At 39.3% G+C, this 13,886-nt stretch overlaps 1 protein-coding gene across 1 annotated transcript; it reads left to right on the plus strand.

Annotated features, from left to right (window-relative positions):
• The first annotated feature begins 4,255 nt into the window (after nt 1-4,255).
• Nucleotides 4,256-13,664, plus strand: LOC135073510 (uncharacterized). Its single transcript, XM_063967695.1, has 13 exons — nt 4,256-4,401; nt 4,620-4,794; nt 5,046-5,237; nt 5,584-5,829; nt 6,416-6,542; nt 6,934-7,104; nt 8,104-8,218; nt 10,649-10,776; nt 11,004-11,162; nt 11,447-11,553; nt 12,140-12,278; nt 12,772-12,938; nt 13,497-13,664. Exons 1-13 carry the CDS (start codon nt 4,373-4,375, stop codon nt 13,662-13,664), a joined length of 1,923 nt encoding a protein of 640 aa, XP_063823765.1. The 5' UTR covers nt 4,256-4,372.
• Nucleotides 13,665-13,886: the final 222 nt, after the last annotated feature.

Below are 13,886 nucleotides of genomic sequence, written 5' to 3' on the forward strand. Positions count from 1 at the left end.
TCACAGAGACACCGCCGGCCTCTCCGCATGTCTTGTCAAGGTACCCTAAAATTATCAATCTCTCGTTCTCTACTGCATACCGAAAAACATTGATACAATAAAATTGTGATTGTACAAACTACTTACTAAACCTCGTCACCTTTGACAAACCAGACGAGACAGCAACTACTAGAACGGAAGGTTAGTGTGTAACATTTTATCTTCTGGAACACTTTAAACCTTGTCAATTACGTGAACTCAGGTTCAGGACCCCACACAACCGATCCAATACACAAGACTCCAGCCCAGCATCTCTTAACAACCATCTGGATGTCTACAAAATATCAGAAATCTTAATCAGCGATGGGGGATTTCTCATTTTTTCATTCATTTCATGTGCGTTCACTAATTTTGCTATCGGACAATCAAAGCATAGCCTTTACTCGAAACTAAGGGAGGAAGGGGCACATTCAGAGCCTCTATTGGAACTGTCTCTCTAACTTTTCAACTTGAAAAACATCACCTCCTTCCGGTTCAGTCGGGTAAAAATAGCTCTGACAGCGCAAAATATTATCTCCCAGGTCGATTCAATCAATTTTATCTGACAATCTAGGTCGATTTACGGGGAAAACAACCTACTTAGTGGCATCTCCTGGGTTCAGATACAAAGGTAAATATTCCAAAAGTTCGGGAAACCGGATATCCAGAGACCCCACAGAGATTCACCAGCAGCCTTTGCAACGACTTCAACCAGGGTGGCTATGGTGGTAAACTAGGCTAAATCTTTGCTGTCCCGTTTCTCACCACAGCAAAAGGTACCTGCTTAGCACCTCGAAGTGACCTTTCTGGCTTTTCTTAGCAGGGCTCGAGGCCGACCCTCAAAATACAGAATCTCCACCATGTTCTTACCACATGGTGACCTCCACGTCAGGATCAGGTAACATGTAATTTTTTAGTATGTTGAGTTGGGGGTAATAAGGTATCGTTCCTAAAACATACCTGGCAAAATTCCACTTTAAAAACTTATAAAATAACCTGGCCTTGGTGGTTAAACTAATGGCCTAACGAAAACAGTCGTAGCTATATACTTACCTCTTGAAGCTCGACAGCGAGATTTATCTGCTAAACTAAATCGTTTATCTACTCTTCTACTACCTTTATGCCCTGTGGGTCTCAACAAAATTCACTTTAAAATCGCAAACCAGTCGAAGGATGGTCAATTAGCCTTCTTTTTTCTATATGAAGTTATAACGTATCCAATTTTCGATTCGATCAAAAAGTGCTACTTATCTAGGGGGGCTGGTATTACTAATCTAAAACTATATTAAAGATAACTTTAATTTTCTTACTAAGCATAAAAGCTTAACCAATTTCACTTCCTGATAAAGGCCTTAAACCCAACAGTAGGTATCTAAAATGTGACCTTTACGAGGTTTCTCGCAGACTAGCTTATGTATATTTTTCTCCTACCATCTACATCAGCTGCTGACATGATAAAACATAGTCTCACCTGAATAATTTCAAGATTAAGTTAATAAACCTTGACCTACGAGTAAGTTCGGCACCGTTACGGCATCATACAAACAACTGGGAAAAATGACAGCAAATCCCAAAAAACAACATAGGTATGCCCTTGCTACGGTTGCGTAAGTTACTGGAATCAGGCGAGCAGAGGCGAACAGCGGAATATAATAACACATTATTTATTTATTTTTCAACACCAAGTAATACTAGGAATCTACATGAATAAAAACAGTATAAAGGTTGTTGGATTTAAAACCTCTCCTGGCATTGTTGACTTCGTTGTGGCATCTTTAATTTGAGTTGATATTTAGCCATAGATGGAATTATTTAATGAGATATTGGTGTTGGCAGAACAATAATAGCAATATTATAAGGCAGACACTTTTATTAACTGATCTACGACCGATACACCAAATAACATTATTTAATTAATAACTTTCAATCAACAGATCTAAAGCATGTTGGATACTCTTCAATCACATCGTACGCCTGTATTATAAACTTATGTTGATGGTTCGCATAAATCTTACTGCCATGCGGGCAAATTATATCAATACACACTCAATCTGCATTTTAATGAGGAAAGAATTTCTGAATTCAGTTCAGTAGCTTTCCAGTTTATTCATTTCAAACATACAAAAGTACAAGCCCTCCTACTTTGTGATATATTAGTGCTGCTCTCACTGGGCATTTAGAACAAAACATGTGAATACCCTGAAATTAATCATGTTCTAATCTAGTTCTGTTACAGAAACTCGAAAACTTTCATCACATAGCGCCATTGGTAAGTAGTCACCAGGAGCTAATAAACAAGTCTCTCACCAGATGCTGTGCATCGTCACATGCCGAATAATAGTACAAGTTTTACAAAACAATAAAACTTGTATTATTGAGCAGAGACGATGCACAGCATCCCAAGAAGGCCTCCTGGTGAGCTCTCTATGAAGAACTCCGAGCAAGCTCGCCCACAGGTGACTAAAATGGCGGCAAACGGAAGTAAGTCAAATCAATTCCTATTAAATAATTGCGGAAATGACGTCATTTAAGGTATAAAATGGTAAAAAACTACACCGGAAGTAGACGCATCTCTCACCAGATGCTGTGCATCGTCTCTGCTCAATAATACAAGTTTTATTGTTTTGTAAAACTTGTACTATTATGTGTAGAATAAAACACAGCGTTCCAGCAAGTGCTTGCTGGTGTTGGAAGACTATGAAATGTCAAGTTGACAGATCACCAATTTCCATAGAAAGTGGTGCCAGCTGGTGTATGAAGAAGGTAAACTAGATGATAAAGCAGAGACAATTGGTAAGTTTTCTTATACCATAGACTAAAATAAGGCAAAGATCATAGACAGCTCTCTCAACAGAACGCTGTGTTTTATTCTACACATAATAACTGTTTTGTTGTAATGCAAAACAGTTCTATTATGATATGATGTTCAGTATCAAGTATGTCTATAATATTTTGCACCTACGTAGTACTGCCTCCACTCCATTTCTGTTTACTGATATTGATTTTAATAAAATAAAACCAGGCCGTTTTATTATGTAAAAAAAGGTCTTGAACCTAAAGCTAACAAAGCCAAAGCCTTATTTCTTAAAAAGTTAATAACTGTCACTGTCATTACTGTCAAGTGTCAAATCAATGCAGTGTTGCCAGAAGGTTACTTTTGTAACCTTTTAGGTTACTTTTGAACTGCATTGGTTACTTTTAGGTTACTCTAATGAAAAGGTTACTTTTAGGCGATTTTTCAGAAATTGTAGAATTAACTTTTACAGTGACAATGTAAAAATTATGTCATAAACTGCATTTAAACATGAATTTGATTTATTATTTGTCACTTTTCGGTCTTCATGGAATGGTCAAAATTTCGAATATTTAGGTAAACGATTGATGATCAATTGTATTCATTTTCCATACATGAACAACCTTACACAATTGCTCCGCACCCCCCCCCCCCCTATGAAGGTTACTTTTTATTCAAAAAGGTTACTTTTTTTTATATTTCTGGTAATTTCTGACAAGACCCGACTGGCAACACTAGGCATGGAACATTTCATGAATAGCAGGTGAAAAATCATATGAAATGAATTTCATTAATCACACCTGCTATTTTTCTTCACATAGACTGCTATAATTTCGCAGTCAACGAAATCACGAATCACATGAATTTCATTCATTCATTCGAGCGAAGTCCGTGAGCGCTGCTCTGCTAAGTGACCGAGCGAGTAAGAAGGAATGATTTGATCATGTGCGTGTTAGAAAAGGACGAGAGATGTGATGACGAACGAAACTGAGCATTTTAAATATGAACTTTAAACTCAAAGGAGTAAGGTTTAGATTTCTTTGTCATGATTCGTATGATTTCATTAGATAGCAGGCAGATGAAATGAATGATTTTTCACTAGTCGCGCGGTTAGTGATTGTTTTGTTGCATACATACTGTGCTGTGGAACTGTTTGTTTTTTGTTGTGCGACATAAAATCAAACAGATATTAAGTCACATTCAATATAGGTAGCTAATTAGCAATCGTTCATCATAATTCATACTTCATTAAAAGTAGCACATTATATGAAAGAGCTATATTTTAACACTGCGAATAAAAATCATTGCCTGTGAAATTTCACATGTGAAATCACATGAATAAAAATCATCATTTCATGAAATGAAAATGAACGGAAAATAGCAATCATTTCCATGCCTAGGCAACACTGAATCAATGACAGCTGTGCGTTACGTGCGTCCGTGCGTGTTTGCTGGATTTGTAAAACAGAAAAATCAATAAAATTACTGTTGTTGTGGTTACTGATGCCGGGTGAAAGAAAGGTTTTCCTATAAAAGTACATCAACGATTAATTTAACAAGATGATGGAACACATAAGACAACACGATTGGTATGTTTGTCGCTATTGCCGAAATCCCCAGTGCTTGCGAAATCTGCTTTACTGTTTACAATTTAACCTCCCTTTTATTTAACTCATGCTGTATTATAGATGAATCTTTTCAGTCTTTACACTCTTGACACAGAGAGAGAGAATTGCGTATGAATTGTGGGCGGATGTTGCTCGCCTTAAAACGCCATTCTTTTCCAAATTATATTTACTACTTATAGGTGCGACTCGGAGCCTGATAATTACTTTGTATTGGAGTCTGACATTGACAAATACAGTGTAATCAACAAGATCTTGGCCAACAAGTTCCACGACCCTCTGTTGGCGTCCAGCGAATCAGAAGATGAAGGAAATCAAAGGCCTATTCATTGGGATAAAATATTCAAGGAAAAAAAAGTAAGTACATAAGAACTACTCACTGTACCGTCACCAAACCTACATCAGTACATGCAAAATCTATAAACTACCACTAGGCAATCTTTACTAAACATTAGTCTTCAAAATATGTCTGTAAATATTTGTTTTTTACAGTTAGTACATTTCCTTTTCTCCAAATGATCTGCATGACGAAATAAGACATGTAACTTGAGAATTTAAATGTTTCAACATATTTTTATAGAAACAATGCATTCCTTTAATTTTTTTAGGAGAATGAGCAAGGAATTGGAAACCGGCCTGTTGTTCCTGGCTTTTCACCGTTCCCACCGTATCCAAAACTGTCTGCGCTAACCATCCAGCAGCATCAGCAGTTGCTCCGAGTGCTGTGTGGCCAGAACCTCGATGTTATGCCAATGGAGTTCATTGGCAGGGCCAAAAAATGTGATTATAAAGCTTTTGAGGTATGTGTACTTTTTATTGTTGCTATGATTCAAAATTCATGAATTTATCTTTGTTATTTTTATGTCACAAAAACAGTATTTAAAGGAGAGCTTGTGGGGGCAGTTTATTTTTTAATAGGTTCCTATGGAAATCTATGTATGTATCCACGAAAAAAATACCTTTGTCCAAAAGCTGATATCTTCCAGTTAAATGATTGCAATTACATTATTGGCAGAAATTGAATGAAGCTGTAGAAATTATTTTTTCTTTATGGTTTTTTGGGTATTTAACAAAAACCTATACAATAGTATAGGATGCCTTTTGACTAAAATTAGGTTAATTCATGAATTTATCTAACCATTTAAGGAACTGAAAGAAATATATGAGAAGGAGCAAAAAGAGTTCATAGAATGGGGCAAAACAATGTGGACTACCCATTGCTGCCGAGTCCTGCGCCCCAAGCCAGTCGTGGAGATGGTTTACGACTCCGAGTTCAAGGTGGCTGCGCACCGTTTTGAGAGCTTCCCCAAGAATTTCCATGTGGCCGCACAGATACCATTAGAGGATTCGAAAATTACTTGCGAAATGGCACAAGTTGATTCACTGATCAAAGTAAGTGGAGTTTTATCTTATGTTTATTGTAAACAAGGCTCTATTTCAATCTTCATGAATCAAATTACATAACCCTCATGAATTTGAGCCTAACCCCCTTATTAATAAAAGTTTCACCCTAATTGAACTCTTTGGCTTAAATTTTCATTTAGTATACAGGGTGTTAGGTAAATGGGTATATGAGCCGACACTAGACCATGTTAACATGTTCATATAAATGGTATGGTAAAGTCAGAAATTTGATATCATCATTTTATTTTTTTTTTAATTTTCATACAAAATAAATGTTACAAAGTCCGATTTGTATGAAAATTAAAATAATTAAACTGAAGATAAAAATTTTCTGACTTCACCATACCATTTATATGACCATGTTAACATGGGCTAGTGTCGGCTCATATACCCATTTACCTAACACCCTGTAGAAATGGAAATGTCATTTTAATCCAGGGTTCATCCTAGGTGTAACTTTTTATTAATAAGGGGGCTAGAGTCCGTATCTTTCAACAATATTATTTAAGATACTATTATGTAAACTTGAAAATCTAGAAAGAGGTCATAAGTTCATATCCAAAATGGTTTCCAGGTAAGCACAACCTCGCTGCCACAGATAAAAGAGCCGGACCTATCTCGCGAGCGTCTGTACATAACAGCAGCCGAGTATCCCGCGCCTGAGCCCTGCAGCAAACACCCCTGCCGCTTCATGCTGCCAAGTTTGTATTAAAATTATTCTATACTCTATGGTCTGTCTGTTTCACAACTGCAACACACACACTGCAACTGCGGTCGATTGTAGTCAGCTGCTAGCACAAATTACCGCTACACGTGCTATCTGGAGTTGCTTTTCTGCAGGCCGCTTCGAAACAGCACTTTTGACAAAATACTAATAATACTAAGATTATTAGTATTTTGTATTTCACAAATTACTAATACTCCCGTTGCCCCTCGTACTAAGCTAAATATGCTTCACGAGTGAGCGAGTGGACCAGTCCGACCCCGTTACCGTTCGGCTATCGTGGCATTATAGGATTTTAATGTGGATTTATTTTCCTGAGTATTACATACTTCACTTCATCTCATGCTAACTTAAAAAAAATCTTGCAGAGGAGAACTCCATGACGATACTGCCGCTAACTGAAGTGCAGCGGGAGTTAGCAGAATATGCAGTGGAGAATGGAGCACACTGCATCGCCAGCGAAGAAGCGCTGCGATGTCTTATGGAGCTGGATAGGCACTGGTCGCTGGGCCTCTCTGTGTGCTCGGTTATGTCTATCGGTGAGTGTACTTCTTCTTCTTTTTTGATGATGTTGGCAATACACGTCGAGGTCGACTTGATTTGTGCCATTTTCAAGTATACAAGTGATACGAGTTACAAAATGAGATCAAGTAATTATATAATTAAGGATGATAGATGATACCCCTTCCTACCCTTTGAGTCTCAGTAAAGTTGTGATGCTTTACTGTGACCTCCTATGGACAACTTGAGAGAACCAGAAGAATCACGATGCACTGTTTTGCTTCACTTGCCCACACCCATGCACGTTCACGAACACTCAATGGTTAATAATCCACCATTATTACACATTAATAGTAGCCCACACACGAATTTGAGGAAATAAAACAAAACCGCTAACATGACGCTTCAGATTCCCGCCAAGAAGTCCTCGTGAGTGTACTTATACTATAAGAGCGCTTTCACATTTAGGCGACTTTAGCAGCGCGACAAACACGCGACAGAAGCGCTGTCGATAATTTCATACTATGTGACAGCGGATGCCTGCCTTCACATTATAAAAACGCCGCTGCCGCGCTGCTGTCGCGCTTCTCACGCTCTAATGTGAAAGCGGCCTAAGAATACCTAAGGACACTTGCCTATCTTAAAATTGCCCATGATTGACGGCACCTTTATGTGACAGTGGACACAGCGCACAAGCCCTCTGCGAAAGCTTAGCCTCCGAAATTTAATTAAGGCGGTAAAAACGTGATATTTTTATGAAGTACTTCCAGCTTGACGTTTCGGCAGTGTTGCCGCCATTAGCGTATGGCCTGACCCCTGACATGCCATGTGATGGGCATTATTATCATAGCTCATGAGTTAGTACCACATGGTACCACCAGGCAGCCGTGGTCACAAGCAAACTGATGGTCTAATTAAATTTCGTATGAAGACCACCCGGCAAAGTTTCGAATCAACTTTCCTTGTAATCCAGTGGCCGCTAAAACTGTTCACGAATGGAATAATAAACTTGTTATCTTATTATCTATATTTTATAGATGGCGATGGCATAACCACAGTGGTGATAGACAGTGAGTTCTCACTTCAAAGGGAGCCGGCGCTAGTCCGCACGCAGAAAGCCTTCCGGAAACTTCTGGAATACACCCTTATTCCGTAAGTATTTTCCAAGTAACAGTTCTTTTTCCCATTCCATTGTATATCAATTTTATAACTTATAGATTTACATTTATTTATAAAAATTTTGAACTGGTGTTACACCCAGACATTTAAAGTATTTGCTTATGTGATCGTGACTACAACAGCAATTTGAGACTATTTTTGCTTTTGTTGTGGGCATATGTTGAATATTTTCAAATGTAATTTTTTCAACTATGCATCTTATGCCCACAACAATCAAGACTAATTTGCTTAAAGCTGCTTGACTAGCTTCAAGCAAGTTAGTCTCAATATTACTAACTTTGTTTTTTGTAAATAAGCTTTACTAACGGCTTGAATACACCTAATCCGCTGCCGGCCTAATAAATAATTAGTGCCGTCACACACTGTCGAGCTTTGTAATTTTTTTTAAAGATTATTAGTAATTTGATTTTTTTTTTGCACAAATTACTAATACTCCCGTTAGCCCCTCGTGGTAAGCTAAATATGCTTGTGTTATGAGTGGGCTCACCACAATAGTCGAGCGGTGGGCTTCGAACCCGCGTTCCTCGAATCTCGAGTGGGCCAGTCCGACCCCTTCACCGTTCGGATATCGTGGCTTCAAAAGATCTTAACATCTATGTAAACATATTATAATGGTATTTTATTTTTCAACAAGTTTTCATTGAGCCGACCGTGTGTGACCTGACCAGACTTATACTGGTACAAATCACAATTTTGGCATCACCTTGGTGCAAACTACAGTAGACTAACCTAGCTTTACAGTAGTAGCGCCGTTTTATACGTTTGGCACCTCATTTACTAACCCAAATAAATTAAACTATCATATCTATTTATTATATATTTTCTTAGCTGAATTTGATAAAATAGACATAGAAAAATAGCAAAATCAAAACCCATATTTAATCTGCTTGCATAACAGCATAATTTAATCAATTTATCATATTAGCGAGTGCTTGCGCTTGCGATTATTAACCATGATTAGTGAAGAATAATGGTGCTAGCTATACTCAAACCTATGAATGACAAAAGCGAAAGTTCCGTATACACCTTTACCGCCATGTTTTACAACGCCTCATTTTATGCCTGCTGCACATGAAGAAGAACATTCTGGAATCTGAAAATGCCGGATCTAAAGCACCTCAAGTAAGATTCGCGGGCGGCGCAGGGCCAGTCTTTGTGGAAAACCTTGGGGGAGGCCTTTGTCCAGCAGTGGACGTCTTTCGGCTGAAATGAACGAATATCAAAGGTTTGCCACGAAAAATTCTACAGCCAGGAATTACTGCTTCATCACCAATGGCACATGTAATGGACAGCATGTTTTAACAAAATGCACTGACAGTAAAATACCCTCACCAGTTTTCAAAGACGCAGTCATAAATAATAAAAAAAAGGTATAAAAAACATAAACAAATATAAAAGAAGAAGTTGGTCCACCAAGCGATAGGCTTCCCAACAACACCCATCTAGAAGTTCGAGTGCTTACAGGGCCAACGCACTTGAACCTCGCAACGAATTTCAACAGAAAAATAAAGAAAGAGAGATAAATAAAAAAGATAAATAATTTTCACTGGAACAGCGGCGATTAAATTGTGAAAAAAAAAATTTAAAACGAATACCAAGTACCTAATTTCAGCAATACAAAATACGAAAAAAAAACAGACGTTTGGCCAATTAAGTTAATACCTACTTATTTGCTGAAAATGTTAAACACGCGTTTAACAAATGATTTTTGTTGACAATGTTAACCACGCGTATAACAAATGGCCTAGTTGCCGTTACGTCTACTGTAGCGTGCCTGGGGTTAAAAAACAAGTGAGTTTCGTTCAATCGGCGAAAATATGCCGAATACAAATTGGCCGACGGATTAGGTGTATCCACCGTTATACTCATGCACGCGACGTAATTTGTGCTGCTTTGGAATACCTGGCCAAGGACGAAGTTAAAAAAGAACAAGAAAAGAAAACATAAAAAACGGTAAGTCGCTACGGAGGTTGAATGACGAATGAAAGTTTATGTACTTATGTGGCATCAACGTTTCTCAAATTCATCCAGTTGACAGGGCAATATATGGGATGAAAATGGGTGTCATCTATAACGGACTTTAAAGAAAAGGAAGAGGTTGTAATTATTTTAATTTGGAAACATGGAAGTTAGTATTTGCATAAACGCCACTGGTCTATTCTTATCCAACCGCACCTACCTACTACTCGTGCATTGCTATAGGGCACCCCACACGACGCATGCCAAAACTTGATCTCCACTCAAGAATCAACTTACAACTTGATTCGCTACAAATGTGACTACCGCATATGTACCAATTCGAAGTAGCTAAGTGATTAAAGATGCTATGCGATCACGAAGAGAGCTATGCTCTCTCTCTCTCTTAAGATACAATTTTAATATAGTTCTTCGATGTATCCCCAGGTCAGAAGAAAAGCAGTCGAGCAGCAAATATGACGCGAGCCCGAGCGCTGCGAAGAAAAGTGGAGGCTTCGGCTTCAACGATATGGATCTCAGTGATGAAGACGAGGACCAACTAATCATCGACACAGGTTTGAACACTGATCTATTCTAGAAGATACTTGTAGCTCAGTGTAGCTCAAGCATGAGACAGGAAAATTACTGACGTACATGACAGTTTACACTTCCTTATTGTTTCGTAATTCACGATCAAAAAAGGATGAACTTTAAAAGATTGAAGATCTTTTCAAGACCGGACCAGTACCTGCTACTTCACAAACTAACGATTCTCAATATTTTTTTGGATGTAATCTTTCAGGTGATCTTCAAATCAATGATGAAGAACCTCAAACCAAACCAGCCATTCAAACAAGATCTTCCCAAAAGAACACTGAAACGGAGGCTGACAAAACGAAAGAAACAGACAAAGGAGAAACAAATGACAACAAAATTGACTTCTATAACTGCACGTGTCGAGGTAAATGAATCTAGCATTGCATTAAACAAAAAAGATCCAAAATTCACTCTCATAAAGTGAATATTGCGTTAACATAATATTATCGTTGCGTATGCATGCACCTTATGACAACGATATAACGGTTTGCTCTTTACTGTAACTTCTATATCCTAGTAGACACTTAGCCTCATATACAAACGGCAAAAGTCATATCTAAACATTCAAGATGCAATAGAGATAAAATTTAAGTGCATGATGTATGTCCTTTATGTATAGGGCTATAGTAATACAATTATGTTTTTCAGAGCCATTGGACACTCCGCCATCTAGGTCATACACGAAGTGGAAAGTTATAAATACGGCTTCAAACGACGCATACAGCTTTATCGCTCATACGCCACATACAGCCAAGGTAATTATATACTTAAATTGACTAAGGATGCTTATCCTGCTTAGTTGACCAAATTCGAAACTGTAAGAAATGCGAAGGAAACACGGGGGGTTTTTTAGTAAAAACCAAAATAATAATTAGTTTTCAAAAATGTATTAAATCCTGAGATCTTGGCAAACATCTGCTTTAAAACACCAGGCAATAGTATTTTTAAAATAGAGAATTTATTACGGATCTTAACGCGACATTTTTCATTTGTGAAGTACCTACATGAGTACTTATTTGAAAATGTTGCGTTGAAACCAATGATTATACCAAATCAACTATTTTAATTGTAATAGAACGCGTAAGGTTTGAACCGACGTCGTGAGCGCACGCGGTGCGGCGGCGTAGCCATATTCCGTAGGTCCCCTTAGGCCAGGTTTCCATCAAGGCGGACGGAGAAGTATTTTGAATAACCAATCAGATTTCATTATTCAGGAAATCTGATTGATTCATAACACTTTTCCGTTCCGCTCCTCGTCGGTAGAAACCAGGCCTTAGTCTCTCGATTGTGAACTAGCAACAATATATTATGTTATACTGACCTAAAACACGGCGTTTGCAGTTTGATTCAGGGGGAGAGGTGGCGGTGGAACCAATCTCAGAGTACCAGGTAGACCTGGGAGTGCGAGAGTTATCGCCGCACACTCTGCGAAGCCAGGCTCTCGTGCTTATGCTGAGGAAGAACGCGTCCATCTTGAACGGTGAGCACTTGTAATACAGGGTGTGAGGTCAGCAGCTCAGCAAAAAAAAGACTTAAGTTTGAGATAAAATGCACTCACACTGGTTATGGGTGACGTCACACAGGCATAGCGTTGTTTATTATAACATAAATATTGGCGAGTGTGTATATCTGTTTCAAAAATTACTTATGGCAAGAGTCTTTGCGTCGAGTATAGTCACTGGTTTGATACAAAAAAAAATATTGAAAGATGATGACACACCTTTTAAAATAGCAGTTGTATTAAATGCTATTTTAATAACACATCGCATCTGCGTTACTGGCACAAAAAAGAGCAGCATCTACACATACATTTGTGAAATAAACTCCTCCGATCACCTAATGAAGATCGCAAGATCGACTTGAACCAGGTAGCGCAGGGCCAGTCATAGCAAACCTTGGGCTCTTGACCTTTCTCCAACAGCGCTTGTTTAATTAAAAGGAAAGTGAAATAACATATTTTTGTTTATCCTCAGTGAGAATAGACGCGCCGACGGGCGAGGTGGTGAAGACAGAAATCGTCCACTACGAAGACTTCGTGAAGAAACACATGGACGTCATTTATGACGTTCACAACCGCCTATACACGCTACTGGACCAGCTACAGGGTCTGCTGCCAGGACACTACGTACTGCGGCACGAGGTCAGTGCAATGCTGTGAACATCAGGTCATATAGGCCTGCCGAGCTAGGGTGCGCGCCGTGATAAAATCTTATCGATGATCTGACATGACAAATGTATGGGCTTGTCGCGTAAAATCTATAAAATGGTTCGATAACCTTGTGGGTGGAGGTCCCACGATGCGTTTTCTGGTCCACTCCAGAACCTTGCTGCCCCATCGGCCGTCAGTTCTGCGTACTATGCGCCCTGCCCATTGCCACTTCAGCTTGCTAATCCGTCGGCGGCGGATGGTGTGTAGCAAAAGCCGGATCTCCAGCGCGTGTTTTGCCCTGCACTATCAACAAAAACATATCACTACTTACCTGTTTTTTACCGGGCATCGAAAGCAAAAACATTGTTGATACAAACAAAAATTTCTAATGAAACAATGTTTCTTATAGACAATTTTGTTGAAAGTTGACATGTTTTGTTGATTATGTAGGGCAAAACACGCGCTGGCGACCCGGCTCTAGGCATAAGTGTTTATTGGTCCCCTGTACTTGAGTACCCAAAGCTTAATCCTGTCCGTTTGTCTCATCAGCCGGCGCATGGCAACAACGCGATTCTCTACACAACGCTAGGCGGTCGCGGGAAGGCGGCCGCATTGACGATGCACTTTGACGCCGCGCTGCCACTCGAAGCAGACGAGACCGTCAGCCTGCGTCAACCGCCCACGCTGACAACTGGCCTGCTGCCTATACACAAGTGAGGACACTATTGATACCAGCTCGCTCATGGTTACAACGCGATTCTCTACACTACGCTAGGAGGTCGCGGGAAGGCGGCTGCATTGACGATGCACTTCGACGCCGCGCTGCCACTCGAAGCAGACGAGACCGTCAGCCTGCGTCAACCGCCCACGCTGACAACTGGCCTGCTGCCTATACACAAGTGAGGACTCTTTATTGATACTAGTCAGCGTTGTAACTAA

The sequence above is a fragment of the Ostrinia nubilalis genome, chromosome 7 (assembly GCF_963855985.1).
Source record: "Ostrinia nubilalis chromosome 7, ilOstNubi1.1, whole genome shotgun sequence".
Lineage (NCBI taxonomy): Eukaryota > Metazoa > Arthropoda > Insecta > Lepidoptera > Crambidae > Ostrinia > Ostrinia nubilalis.